General features: G+C 41.6%; 1 protein-coding gene across 1 annotated transcript in view; it reads right to left on the minus strand.

Moving 5' to 3' along the window:
* The window catches only part of LOC122814218 (pleckstrin homology domain interacting protein), a 2,625,611-nt gene that overhangs the window by 1,718,133 nt on the left and 891,812 nt on the right, over positions 1 to 15,666 (minus strand). Inside the window, 1 exon segment of the mRNA XM_044086823.1 lies at positions 12,240 to 12,393. Within this exon segment, the coding sequence (XP_043942758.1) occupies positions 12,240 to 12,393 (154 nt within the window).

Consider the following 15,666-nt stretch of genomic DNA (forward strand, 5'->3'; position numbering starts at 1 on the left):
ATAGCAGGGTTTTCATTTGTATGATACTGATGTGCTCTTTATGTTGAGTGAGGGTCCAGGAGTTTCTAACTCTCCATTCTCCTAAGGTTGCTCCCCAACCTGTGTTTGAGGCATCTGTGAAGAGGTCTTGTTTGGGGGGCAGGGGTAGGCCTGGGTTGGCGTTTATCTGAGCTATCCACCAATTCAATTCCCTGGAAAGGCATGGGAGCATTGGAATAATCTACTCCAGGAGGTGCAGATGTTTACAGACTGTTCTCAAGTACCACTGGAACTTCCTCATGTAAAGTTTTGCCAGGGGAACCATGGGGATAGTGGAGGCCACAAATCCCAGGAGGCTGAGGAACTCCCTGGCTGATATGGCTTTTAGAGGGAGTAAATACCTTGAAGTAAGTAGTGAGGCATAATACATTTTCTGGGGGAAGACAGGCCATCATTTTTTTTTTGTTAGGATCCTGCACCCCAGGAACACATTATCCTAAGAAGAAATCAGGGATGATTTTTTTTTAGGTTTATAGTGACTCTCAGACTTCACAAGAAGGAAATGGTGAAGTCTAGATGTTGTAGAACCAAAGGATCTGACAGAGCTTGTATCAGGATATTGTCTAGGCAGGGGAAGAGTTGGATTCCCTTTGTCCTGGCAAAGGCCATGACTGGTGCCAGGCATTTTGTAAACACCCTTGGGGCCGTAGGGAGACCAAATGGCAAAGCTCAGAACTGATAGTGTGCAGAACCTACTGAGAAATGGAGGAATTTCCTGAAGAGGGGACGGACTGGAATGTGCAAGTAGGCATCTTTTATACCCAAGGATACTAAGAAGGAATGGGGTGGGATCATGGGGAGCAGGGTAGGAAGAGTGAGCATGCGAAAAGAGGGAACTTGAACGAAGGTGTTGAGATAGGACAAATCCAGGATTGATCTCCATGGGTCTTCTTTCCTAGAAACTAGGAACATTCCGAAGTAAAATCCCTTTTCCCTTGCATGTGCAGGCAGGGGCTTCTTGAATGGTTCCTTGACCTAGGAGTTCCTGAAGAATTGACTGGAAGAAAGGCAGTTCTTGAGAGAGTTGAGGAATGCCTTTGGGAATAGGTTTGGTCTCCCAACTCATAAAATATCCCCGTTTTATTATAGATAGGACCCAAGAGTCCTGGGTAACCTGATTGCAAGCAGTTAGGAAGACAGGCAGATGCATGGAAAGTGGAATGTGTGGATCCATTGCCTGGTAGTCACAGGCTACCAGGCTTACCGTGAAAGGGTTGTTTGGCGGCAGGAGTAGAGGGAGTAGGTCTGGCTGAAGCCTGTCTCCTCGAGTCCTTCTTGCTTTTGGTGGCAACTGTCTGGCAGGCTTTCTCACAAAGGAGGTTTTGGTAGGGTAATTCCTTTGGAAGCGTGGGATCAGAGAGACAAAAATGCGTCTCAGATCCTTTAGACCCTTGCCCTTTGTTTGGAGGGTCTTAAACAGGTCAGCAGCTGCTGAACCAAATAAAACTTTATTGTCTAGGGGTGTGTCCAAGAGTTTAGACAATGTCATCAGGGAGAAGCTGTAACCTAAGCTAGGAGTATCTCCTAATGACAGACCCTGAAGCAGCAGCCCTACAGGATGCCTCTACTACATCACAACAGCACTTAAGAGTGCTTGGTCATCCAAGTGCAGGAATTCAGCAGGGTAGATATTTTAGCCTTCACTGGATAGTCATGGAGGTCCCTTAGTTGTTTTGTCACATCAGCTAGCAGAGCCAGGGAATATTTGGCCATGTGGGTTTGGAAGTTAATTGCTCTAACTGCTAGGGAAGCAGAAGTGTAGACCTTTTTCCCTAGTCGCTCCATTAACCTGCTCTCCTTGTCCGAGGGCAGGAGGGAGGTGGTGGAAGGGAATAGCTTAACAGTTTTGTCTGTAGCCACAGCAATGACTAAAAGGATCTGCAGAGGGTGCTTTGTACAAGAATTTAGCTGCCACAGGGACCTTATAAAACCTGTCTGGGCATTTCGGTGCTACAGGTTATGAATCAGGGTTTCTGTAGGCAGCCAGGAATGCATCCAAGAAGGCAGGGTGTGTACTGGAGGAACAGCCAACGGGTTGGGAGACTCCATTTGCACAAGTTCATCATATCGCTTCTAGGTCTCTGTCCCACTATGAATTCTTTCGTTTGACCCATGGTTTCCCCAAGGGTGACATCTTCTCCTGGGGAATCTGTGCCATTAGACTTATCCTGGGGAAGTGTACCTCAGAGGGTATAAGCGAAAGATTCATCCCCTGATGAATCCTCTTCAGATGAAACATCTAGAGCAAGTTTATCTATGGGGGTAGATGCAGTAGGGGCCTGGCGTAGGGCTAAGAAGGCATTCAAAAGGCCTTGTGTGAAGGCCTGCCAGTCAGGAAGTTGATTGGAGGCAGCGGTGAAGGAGCAAGATGTTTAGCTTTTTGTTTCTTCTTTTTATGGGAGTCCGATATCGAGGTATCGAGGGACAGACGCCAGACTGCACTCAACAATATCAGAGCCAACATCCTCACGAACCACAATCTGCGAGACTTCACATGGACCCTCTGATGTGACGAGCCTAGGTTCCCAATTGTCGACCACATCGGATGTCTGCAATTCCCTCTGGGACATGCCCTCAGTTTCTTTAATGGCTTCCATCTGGGTACCCACCAAAGGAAGGTCCGAGGATTCCAGCTTGGACTTTGGGCCTTCATTGGCCTCAAGAGGTACGGCTGGAAGGGAGGGCGCAGCAGTCAGTTCAGGCCTAGACTTTTTGGCCTTTTTGACTGGCGGATCATCCAAGGGGCCTGATGTCAGATCCATTGCTTTGGCCAAAAGCTTTAGACGTTGGTTTTCTAAATAAAGTTTTAAGGCAGCTAAGCGATTCCTGAGGGTTTTGGGAAGAAAGGCCTGTCAAATACTACAAGTAATGTGGCCATGTTTCTGGCCTACACAAAACAGGCAGAGCTCACGCATATCTTTCTGTAGAATTTGCCTTTCACACCTACACTTGCCCTTTCTACCAGACATGAAAAACCACACAGGAGTAGCAAAAGAATAAAACCCCCCTATGGGGGTACTTATCTGAAGTCGGACAAGATGAGTGCTTCACACAGGATCACTTTTCAGAAGGAGCAACAACCAGAGCTGGCAGTTACACAGGCGGCAGAAATGTCCTGAAGATGATGCATGCTGACGTCCATTTTGTACCAGACGTCTGTTTATGGCAAATGTCCAGAGAGAGAGATACGGGACGTCATACCCTCCCTAAAGGTAGCATCTATCTTTTGTAAAATGGCCAGACGCATGAGAGTCTACCAAAGGCAAGCTCCCTTGTGTTATGAATACAACTGCATATTAATAGAAGGACATCCCATTTGTCTGTGGTAATGAGTTTCCAAGCTGGGACAAGAAAGGTCGGTCATCTGGACAAGGGGGTATTTGGACTGAGAAAAGAGGAGGGGCAGAAGATAGGCTGAGGCTGACTTGTCTGGAAAAATAGTTTTCCAGGCGTGAAGTCTCTGGGGGGATTTCTTCTGAATTCTCTCTCAAGGATGTTTCCTGCCTTTTAGTGTTGTCTTTTGTTCCCTACGTATAAAGGAAGTAGGCTTCCCTCCCTATTTAGGGATGCAGATTAGAAAAATAGTTTGAAATTCTGCATAGTTTTTCCCTTCTCCAACAGAAATTTGAAAAGTTCAGCTGCTGCAGCATCAAATAAAAGATCCCCATGAAGCTGAAAGTCTAGCAACTAGGCTTTGATATCCTACGGGAGGACTACAAGTATAGTCAAGTAAATCTGCACATGACTACAAGTATAGTCAAGTAAATCTGCACATGACAGAGCCAACTACTGCAGCTCTGAAGGAAGTCTCTGCAACATCAAAGCTGCATTAAACAAAGTCTTGTACTTCTAAAGTCTGACTGAGCAGGGTAACCATTTGTGACTTATGCTTAGAATCCTCCCAATTATTCATAATTTTATTTAATTCTTCTGTAAGCAACAAAATATATTTTGTCATCAGAGTTTGATAATTTCTGGCCTTAAAAGCAAAGGTGGCAGAAGTACAGACCTTCTTATCGTAAAGGTACATGGCTCTACTATCTCTGCCTGATGAAAACACATTTAAGGTAAAAGCTTAGTGGGATTACCAGTAGAGATGGAAAATACTGAGGGATCTGCTATAAGGTTTTTGTAGAGAAACTCATGTCTTCTGGGATGCTGTAAAACCTGCATGGCTTTTTCGGAGCTGGAGGTTGGAAGTCAGGAAAGGTAGAGGTGGATGCAAAAACACCCAGAAAAACCTCCAAGACTGAGGGTACAAGGGTAGGCTTAAGGGCTCTATCTCAAGTAAGTAATAGTATCTTCTTTGAAAATGGATAACTTGCCTGAGATTGCCATTCCACTGTTGCATCACCCTAGTAATAGTTTCCTCAAATGAAATTTAGTCTATATCGCAACCTGGGGAGATGTCTTCTTTATCTGAAACACGCTGTCCAGCAGAATGCATTTTGGATGAATAAGTAAAGGAATCCTCATCCGGATCAGATACTCTTCCTCCTCAGATGAAGTCTCATGATGTCTTTTCAGGGGAGGAGGGGCATGTCAAGTAGTGAGGAAGGAAGAAAGGAAGGAGGCTTTAAGGACAAGACGGTCTTGTATAGGCCCCTGGGAGAATTCCAGCCATTTCTTTTCCTGAGACATCTGCAATGGAGAAATATGCTTAGTTTTTGGTTTCTTTTTCTGAGGAGTTATGTCCATTCTAACAAAGCACAGTGGACTGGAACCCTGACATACCTAAATTAAAGTGCCAGGAACCTCTTTCCTTACCACCATCTGAGGTTACGTCCTGTGGTCCCTCAGAAATTATTACCCTAGTTTCCACCTTCTCTACCATCCTAACAGATTCAAGACTCTTTGGACATGTGGGAAACAAATACCGTATAGACCACCAGTGGGAACACAGCAAAGGACATCTGTGAAGGACTTGGATGTTTTGCAGATTCCAGCTGCATCTCAGTTGGAACATCCAAAGTCAGAGAGCAAATGAAGTTACAGGCTTAGCCTTTTTGAATTACTTTTTGGGAAAGAGCAGGACATCCAAGACAGAAGGTTCTACCACCTTACTTTAGGAACCTATGAAGATATTGGGTTTTTAAGTAGGTATTTAAAGAGAGGTCTCATTCACAGGGTTTTAGGAACAAATAAGAATCAGATTTTACAATTTTTGCATTTCTGTTCAGTCCCTAGACAAAACAAACACTGGGAGTGAAGGTCTTTATAAAGGATCTTCCTAAGACAATAACACTTCTCCCTCTTAGCTAACATTAACAAATCCTTTATAATAAAAGCAAGAAAAAAGAAGGTTCCCGAATGGGCTATTTAGCTGAGTAAGCCTAAGAGGGGTACTGAAAAGTTGTAAGCCTGACCAAGAAGGGAATGACATGGATCCATGAAACTTACAAGTTATTCAACATATTCTCCCCCACGAAGTTCAACACACTTGGTGCACTGTGTCTCAAGTCCCTGTAACCCTGCTAAAAAAAAGTCTGATCACTGAAATATTACTCTGCTGCTGCAATCACCCCCGAATCACTCGAAAATGGCCACCCTTTCAAACTCTTTTTAAGGTTTAGAAATAGGAAACAGATGGAGCAAAATCTGGTGAGTAGGGTGGATGGTCTACGCACTCAAACCGCGATTATATCAAAACATCCATTGTTTTGCCAACCTTGAGAACAGGTGCATTGCCTTGCAAAAAGAGAACTCCTATCCGCAGCTTCCCTCTCCTTTTTTCTTTCAATGCCTCACTTTAATTGGCGCAGCAAGTTTCAGTAATAGTCTGTTTGGCCCCCTGGAAAATGGTCATTACAACACCTTCCTGATCCCAAAACACTATGGCCATGACCTTTCCTGCGGACTTTTGGGTCTTGAACGTCTTTGACCTTAGTGAACCCGAGTGCCGCCATTGCATGGACTGTTTTCTCTCAGGATCATAGTGGTGTAATCATGTTTCATCAACAGTAATTAGTCATTCCAAAAAGTTGGCACCAGCTTGATGAAAATGCCGCAAAATCAACTTGGAAGTGTCCACTCGACATCTTTTCTCGTCAACTTTCAAACATTTGGGCACCCACTTGGCTGACGGCTTCTGCATACCCAGCTACTCGCGGATTATAAACCAAACATGTTCTCTGGATATCTGTAGTGTCTCAGCAATTGTTTTAGCCGATATTCGTCAATCTGCCAAAATCAGGTCATGGACATGGTCAACAATTTCAGGCGTTGACATTTGAGGCCTCCCAGACCTTGCTGCATTTTCAGTCTTGAAATCTCCACACAAAAAGTTTGCACACCACTTCTTCATAGTTGAGTAAGAAGGGCACTTGTTATGTTTGCATTACACATTTATGGATTAACCTTTGGATTCTTGATGGCTCAGAGTTCCACACTTGAAAAATCCACACTTTTCATTAACGTGGTTCAATCAATGATCTGAAGCAATGTCAAAACACGGCATTACGATTCTGCAGACTGGCACTTTACATGATGAAATAACCCTCTTTTCAGCTACAGAGGCAAAATAATGTTCAGAATTTCAGCACCCCCTCATGAGCCATTTCTCTCCTTTCACACCCAACATCTTGATTATATCTGTGGTTGCCTCATGTGAGCCTGCTGCCTTCCTGACTTCATATTCCTTGGTGCTGTTTCTACTTTTCCTAGGGTGGGCTCCATCTCTTCTTTCACTGTGGGCTGTGTCTGGGGCAGCAAAACTTCTGGGGGGTTTCTTCATCCAAAAGCTGCTAGAAGCACTCCTTCCATCTGCATTTGAAGCTCTGTGGCCTGGTAAGCAGGTTAGTTTATCTGTGCCATCTACTGAGTCGCTCTTCAAAAAGCTAGTATCTACTCAAGCATGGATCAAGAAAAATATGGGCTATGCACTTGTCTTTTGGTGTAATTTTCTGACAATAAAAACACTATTAAGAGAAGTCATTTTTATTAATTCTCAAAGAAAAGACTTTTTCTGAGAAAAAATAAAATACAATAAACCCTGAGTAACTGCATGAAAAACTTGCAGCCAGGTTTGCTTTATTCTAGAAGTAGTGGAAAACTGGAGAGGAATGTACAATTGTGTAGCAGCTTACCAAAACAGATATTTGAGTGAATCACCGTTTCAAAAGTATTGACTACTGGGACTTGTGTCAAGTGTCTGGTCTGACTTTCACAGATTAGTACAAGTCCCTACCTGACCAGAGATGCTCACCCTAGAGGCCTAGCAACATATTCCCTGGAAAAGCTGGCACTCACAAGCATCAGAGTTTTAGCTCTTCCTTGCCCAAAGTAACAGCAAGATAGTAACCCTGTCCTCCCAAGAACGACAGCAGTACCCTACCAAACATGTACCCAACAGTAAAGTCTCAGGGAACCAGGGATATAAATAATGGGTGTCCCCAGTGTAGCCAGACCACAGCAGGGACACAAGTATAAAAAGCGATATCCCACCTTAGCACTAGGATGCCCAAAGAGAAAGAGAAAGCGAAGAAATGGTGGGATGGAACCCTATTGGAACAGTAATCCACTCAAATATACACTGCTGTGCCAAGTTCCTACGTAACTGTATTATGTTCTTAGCATGAATCACTGCTGCAGTAGTACTGACTCTCAGTTCTCACAAGGAATGAGAGGTGGACAGACTGTAAAAGGCTCTATATGGTGGCCGTTAACAGCCCGGACTTTCCCCTGCAAGGAATGTCTAACCTGCAGTACTTGGAAAACACACGACAGAGGATCAGGTGGCAGCCTCCAGAATGGCCTCTGCAACTATGATCCAGAGGAGGGCCATTACAGCTGCTGTCTCTCTAGTGCTGTGGGATCTCATATGCCTTTGTATTTTTTCCCATGATGAATGTAACACAAGGCACCCCAAATAGCAGATCTTTGTCAATAAGGGCTTTAAGGAGTTGTGCTTTGATGCCCATTGGCAGGGTTTGGAGCCTCAGTCAAGCATGTCTCCTGATAACAGGTCTCTTAGCTGTTGCCTTGGATACTACATTTATGGCCTCAGACCCACATTTAATACAGTGTTTAGCTACCTGACCAATGGTCTGGGTAAGTTCAATGTTTTGCTTCAGGTTCTCATCAGATAACTTCTCCCATCTATCCATCCACAGCCCCTTTTTTTCAAATTTTTGCATACTGAGGTCAGAGTTTTATTTCAACAGTGACAATCATCTACAGTCAATGTTCACACCTACATTCTACTTTATCTGACAGACAGGTATGAACCCGTACTTAGTCATACAAGCCTGACAGTTGACTAACTTGAAAGTCAGAGTGGCAGCTGTACAAAGCAGTGAAGAATTTTGCCATCCCACTTAAAAGAGCACTGAAAGCTGGAACCAATTCTAATCCATTTCTGGATTTCCAAACACTCCTGCTGGATTAGTCATAGAATTTTTTGTTTAGAAACTTAACATGAATCCTAAACACTGCAGAACTTATTAGGATCCTTGGAACAGGAAGTTAGCAGTCTGGTTCCTTAGCTTGACTTAAATGATTATTTCTAAAACAAGGAAAATGACAATTGTAGAAAGAGTGCAGTGTGGTGGACAGTAAAGTTAAAAGACTTTGTAGTGGACAGTAAAGTTAAATAGGCTAGATGGAAAAAAAAAGTTCACTGGCATATGTACAGCAGGACCTCTAACAAGACAAATAAAATCAACGATCAGAAAATAAGACTTGGTTTTAGGAGCTTATTGAAGAAAACAAGAACTAGCTATGAACTTCAGTTGGCAATTTACACTTCAAACAAAAAAGCCTTCTTTAGATATTTTAAGGAAGGAGTCTAAATCTAGTATTACTGTGATCAAGGATGAAGTTCAGATTACTAACCTGAATCATTCAGTGGAGGTATGAGCAGGCAGCTTTTCTGCATTATTAAAAAAATGTCCAGCCTCAATCAATCTCGATTATCCTGTTTGCAGTAACTCGTGCCCCTTACTGATATTGTGGTGGAAAAATCATTACGAACAAGTAAGCCACAGTCAGCAACTGGGCCTGACAATCTTAATGGATATTTTATCAAACATTATTGAGTACTTAACATCATGTATTCAGTAGTTATTCTCTCTTCAGAAGGGATTTGCTTCACAATTACGGAAAACAACTACAGTTACTCCCTTGTTTTAAGGGGTGGTAGCAACATTACGTAGACAACTACTGCCACACAGGTCTTATGTGCACTACTGCAAAATGTTATGAATGAGTAGTAAACTTTCTACTCAGAGGAGCTGTAGCCAAACTTCTACATTTTTCAACATGGATTTGCTCAAGGTAGAGCCTGCTTGACAAACTTAAGTCTATATAAGAATACAAGGGAATCAATATGTGTCAGTTGATGTGACCTTGCTAAGGTATATGATTATATGCCTCAAACGTTTTCTTTGCAAAATTCTGGTACTAATGAAAACATTACTAAGTAGGTTGGTAACTGGTTGACTAACTGAACTTTTAATGGGAGAACTGGGGATATAACATCAAAGGTCAAGAGTGTTATGGTGGGTGCTCCTCGGGTTGGTCCTCACACAAATGCTGGCTAGCTTATTCATGTGTGACCTTTTTATTTAAAGCAGGATATTAGTCAGTAGCTTGCAGATGACACTAAGGTTAGGCTAATCATTAACTCAGTGAATGGCCATGCTGTATTACAGCAGTTACTTGGATTCCTTGCACGTGTGGCCAATGAATAAGTACATGGTGTTGAATGCCAGTAAAACTAAAATATTACATTTGTAACACTCCATGCTACCCATATTTATTTTACTGTTCCTTTGTTGACAGGGTTAGTCCCACCTAGGCTAAGTAGCCTCTTTTCAGGGAAGACCTGAGGAGGTACTTATCTTCAAGGGAAATTTGGGCAGGGCATCATGGATATCTCCCTATTCTTTTCGATTGATGCCATGGTACTTTTTACATCCACCTGAGCTACCACCAACTCAAGCAGCTGGGGCCTCTGTTTAACGTCTCATCCAAAGGATGACACACTCAGGAGTGCAGCACCCCCCTTTACTGCATTGCACTGTTAGTAACACACGTTTGACCATGTTATCTTCCTGTGAAGAAAAAAAAAGTTTAGGGATCTGGGTTTAGTAGTGAACCACAGGTTGAAGTATGAAGATAATTACTATTCGTGAGACTATTGCTCCTGCTTTACAAGGCTGTTGTGAGACAATATATAGAATGCTGTTACAGTTACAGACTGGAGAGAATCCAAAGGTTTTACAAAAGGTAATTAAGCATCTAAGTTATAGGGATAGGCTGGAACAGCTGTCACTTTTTTCTATAAATTAAAACTAGTCTATAAATGCGTGGATAAGGCCTTATCAGCCACCTTAGGATTAGAATTTAAGTAGCATAATACAGGCACTAAAAATAACTTTTGTGAATATGCCAGTATGCAACACTCTTCTGGGGAAAGATCATTTTATTGTAGGACTGCAATGCTATGGAATGAATTGCCTTCAAGGATTTGAAAAGCTTCTAGTCTTGAAGTGCTTAAAACAGACTTAGATAAATGATTTGGTAACAGGGATTTTGAGTGCACATCGATAGGCAGCAAAATCATGCGAGATCTCTGTTGAGGCTCAGAGTTTGTGATACACTGAACATTTGAGACAGCTAGGAAAGTATTCTGTAAAGCTCCTAGAACAGGAAGGAAGAATGTCCACAGGTTTGGGGTGCTCAAGATCAGAAATTATCACTCATGTACATCAAATACTTCTTTGGCATTCCATAATAGAGAGTTCCCTCATTTTACAAAGCATATACCCAAATGAGATGCCCTCTGTGGGAGATGTAAAGGACAATCTAATGTTTGCTCCATACCTTTAAATGCCGTGGTCAAGTTTACAGTTTTTTTAATAAGAAGCTTCATAAACTTATTAAACCACAACTCAAATAAATTTAGTATATCCTTTGTAGACATCAACTACTATGAAGTAGAGCCATAGACTTTAATAGACTAATCTCTATGCATATGGGGTGGTGCGCTCATTAAAAATCTATGGATATACTTCATGTTTTTGAGTTTCAAGTTTCTTTACTGAAACTCTGTTGCAAGATATCAGTAAAGGTCCTAAGCTGATGTCACTGAGTGACACTCTCAAGTGAAGCAGTTTTTTTTGTTTTTTTTTTCCCCCCTCCTACAACCTGCAGCCAAACACATTCATGATTGGGAGAAAATGGAGTGCAGCACTTTGTGAGCCACATGCTACGGCAAAAAGGTAGAAAAACAAATATAACCAACACACTCTAAAGTAAAAAGATATCTGTGAAATAAAAGCCAAGGTCTTCCTCCTCACTATCTGTGGAATCAGAATCCTGCTCACAGTTGGGTTTCCTCTTCCTCTTACCACAGGAGACTTCCTAACACAGCTGGTTAGTCTACTGCAAGCTCTGTAGAAGCTGTGTAATCCCTGAGCCAGGGAGTTCCATGCTGGTGGGGAAAGGGGGTGCCGGGTTGTGAAGACATGCTAGCTACCTCAGGTCCGGGTAACTACAGATGAACTTCTATGTTTGGACGTCACGCCCTTATTGGCTGGGATCAATGCCCAGATGGCCTGGGGCTTTGGCTGGACATACCAGACCTGCACCTTCCTGCTGCAGATTTCTTCAACTAACAAGTACCAAAGGAGTACCATTGTCTTCTGGGGATACTAAGAATACTGGGTGCCAGATCTGAGTACGTGTAAAGGGGTGACTGGGCCGACTTCATCGTGAAGGCTGTTGGATCAGGATGACGTGCTTCAGTTTGAAGGTATGGCAGCTTCTATAGAAACACAGTCAGATAAGTGAAGTGCAAGCGTCTAGGGATTAAAAAAAAAGAGTCACCAGAACCTTGGCCCTTGATCCAAAAAGAGATGCTGAGTTCCTGTTTACAAAAGAAGGTGTATGACAGAACACAGCTTGAGAGATGGATCTCAAACAACTATGCTGAAAAAAATTCTTACCAAAATTTCACCCAATTAAAAAGTTAGAACCATGTACATTGATAAGTCAATAAAAACAGCAGCAGTCTTCAGGATCGTGCCTCGTAACATCCCTGCTTGTGCAATGATAGCTGTGCCATGTATATCACCCCTTGTCTCATAACACACACTCAAGTGCACCATAAAAAGTATGCTTGATCTTGATATTTGTACCAGCAAATAAAAAACATATTCCCAAAGTCTGACAGCTAAACAGATGGATTACTCTCTTACCATTAAAACATGTATGAGCTGGCCAGTGTATGAATTCCAAACCTTTAATGTCATATTATTGACTGCAGTAATGACAGTTTCATCATGGCGATCCCATGCCACCATAGTAACTTTCAATTTAGTAATTTTATCTTCTGTTCCTTGAGGATTATGCCTGAAAAGACAGGAATTGATTCAATTATTAAAATTTAAGTCTGCAAAACTACATAAAGGTTTGCCACTCACAAAAGCAGCTGAGAAAGTAAGCTGTGTGAAAAACTTAATGTAACAGTGCATATCTAATGTAATACTTAACATATAGGTGAAGACCTCCGGTAAGGGACATTATTGCAGGTTTGTAATATTTGTAGCAGTGGAGAACTCATTACTGCAAGCTTAATTTGTCTAAAGTGTAAATTTTGGAGCCAGGATTTGTGACAGTCATTCAGACTGCAGAAAAGAAAGAACCTTCACTTTCCAAAGCCAAAGCTATATAACAGTTAACAGCATTTGGGATCCAATCTTTTGGACATAAAAACAGCAAACAACTGAAGTCAATATCTCGGCACCACTACACCAACCACTGGCAGCAGATCAAGACACATCTCAAGATGGTGCCATTACAGTACTAGGTCACATCTACTACAGTATATGCATCTTTACTGAAATTCTGTTGCAAAAATACCAGTCAGGTTCACATACTGGATTTATGGCTTCTACCACTGTTGACCCTCATTATATGCAGAGCTTTACAACAGGACATATTAATCACTGCAGCACTTAATCAAAACAGTCATGAATTAATCACAAAACACGAGCAAAAAACTACAAAAGAAAGAGGGTGGAAGGGCGGGAGTATCTACCCAAGTGTTACAAATGCAGTTAAACCCTTTACTGTTAAGTTTCTCACAAAAATGTACAACATTTTTCCATAATTTTTGACTCTTCTGTAAACCATGCTGCACGGCATCAACAGCAAACTATGCATCGATGTTATGTAAAATGGTTCTACAAAACATTTTCTGAATAACTTTAGTAGAAACCCTCACAACTAAAATATGGCCTGAGTGCGCAGCTTTCAATGCTTGATGAAAGTGTGTACTCAAGACCAGGTCAATATTTCACAGGTCTCATCTACTTAAGACTCCCTTACCTACTTAGACTCCCCTTAATGAAGGCTACTCATGCAGATGCCTTTCTACCACTGAGCTCTAAATGCCCCCCATAGACTTACTAGCAGTCACAGCAAATTCCAATATAATATGCAAAACAGCTGTGAACTGCCTGCCTAATAATGCCCTTTGCTTATACTGACAGTGGAGACAAGCAGCTAATCAGACATCCTAGCATCTTTGATCTTAGAAATGTAAGCACAAAACCACATTCCTAGAGTCATAAAACATAAAAGCTTCTCTTCTGGACTTAATCACTTTATACTTAAAATAGCTGTTGGACAATACCCTAGTGCAATTATGAAACACTTAAAAGGAAATCGAGGTAAATCTGTGATGTCCAGATCGAAACAGCTGGCTGAATTGTCTCAAACTTTGCAGTACCTGTAAAGGAAATCCATCCCACTTAGTGGAAGTCTGCTGATCTACAAATTTATCCATGAACAGTAATGATCACTGCCTGGGGCTGAGACTGGATGCAGACAATGTATGCAGGCTCAAGGATATCCTTGTGGGTTAACAGTGCTTCAGTAAGAAGCTTCACAACTGTTTTGTATTCTTAATACATTAACAGAAAGCATAAAGTCACCAAAGTTACGCTGGCTCTAACTGTACAACTTCCCCATCTAAAGATGTACATAAATCCGCCTTCCTTTGGAAGAACAACACTGTCAAAATGTATGATACCAAACTCCACTAAGTTATCCAAACTGGCACTGTTAGCAGGTAAATACACCTACTGTAACGTTCTGAAGCCATCATGCATGATCGCCACTCTGATGTCCAGACAGAAAGCTATTCCATAACAATGTCATGGTAATCAAACGTGAACACAATGTAAAAGTTTCAGTCAGCTTTCACGCAAATTTCACACTATTTTTCTATTTAATTTCTCCAAGGCTTTCCTGCAATTAGGATCATTCAGCGACAAAAAGACGACACCACCTTATTATTGCAGTGGCTCTACAGAAGAGTAATAGTGCTGCAAAGCCCCATTCCCTACAATCTCTTAAAAAACATCACCCACCAACCACAAAAAAACATTTAGACATGAAAGTGAAAATGAGAAGTAATAGGAGGGAAGCTGCCAACTGTGAATACAATGACAACGCACTCACAGAATGTTACAGTGAGATGTTACAGTGAGATGATCACACAGCTACAATGTTTCTCTGTCTCCATTTTCACTCTACTGTTTTAGAGAGAACATATATGCACCTAAACGCTGGGTGTAGGCTTTAGCAAGCATCTCATGGATAACTGCCTTAGAAAATCCACCTTTAGTTTCTGACATCAAAGCCAGCTTGTAATGCTTTGTAATATGTGGACTGTTGACAACTTAACTGCAGCACAAAAAGCAACAAATATTCTCCTTAAAAAGTTGAGGAAGCAGCAACTGTGCCTTGACACCATCCTAAAGGGATTTGCCCACAAAAATTGAAATGCTACTCCAGCAGTTATCTAACTGTCTCTCCACTGGGGCACTCGATCTGCTAGCTGCAGAAGAAACGATAAGGTGCTCTAGCTTCGCAATATGACTAGCTCTAACATATGCATACATTTACTCTCTAGGGTCTTCTCAGTTTACACACTGCTCCTTTGCATCCTAGAAAGAAGGATAAAAGTAAGAGAGCTAAAACTTTAAGAAAATAAACGTGAAACACTATCAACACGGCCCAAAAGCCTAACTTGCGAACAATAAAAATGTAAAATAAACCCAGTGAGACTACCACAGCTGACGTTTCCAGTTTAATAAAGGAGAGTAAAAACAGACCAGTGCTTTCACATAGACAAACTACGCTTCATCAGATCCTTAAAACAAACATCTCATAGCATATATATTGTAAATTCCAAATCAAATTTAACAATCAATTAGCAGCAAATTAAAAGCAATTCAGACATTAATACTCTTAAAACAGCAAGCATCTAGTTCTAGTTTAACACATACATTATTATTAAGTCCTGGGTAAATATGAGCTTGCATTTTTAAAATCTACCTAAGCTCAACTTGTTCTAAGTAATTATCATCTCCTCCTCTTACATTTAGTACGACTGGTTGTAAAACACTAAAGCTAAAACTGTGTGTGGTAAATTCCATAATGTATTTAGCTATGGCATTTAATGCACTCTTGTTCCTGACATCATATAAATGTTGGTATACCCTGTCCCTAAGACGTTTCAACGTCTTACCAACATAGAAAGCATGTGTTTCCTAATATTATAGGCATATGTTTCCTAATATTATGAGGCCAATTAAACAGGGTGAATAGAATTTG

This window comes from Protopterus annectens, chromosome 1.part1, assembly GCF_019279795.1.
Source record: "Protopterus annectens isolate FY-2018-M chromosome 1.part1, PAN1.0, whole genome shotgun sequence".
Lineage (NCBI taxonomy): Eukaryota > Metazoa > Chordata > Ceratodontiformes > Protopteridae > Protopterus > Protopterus annectens.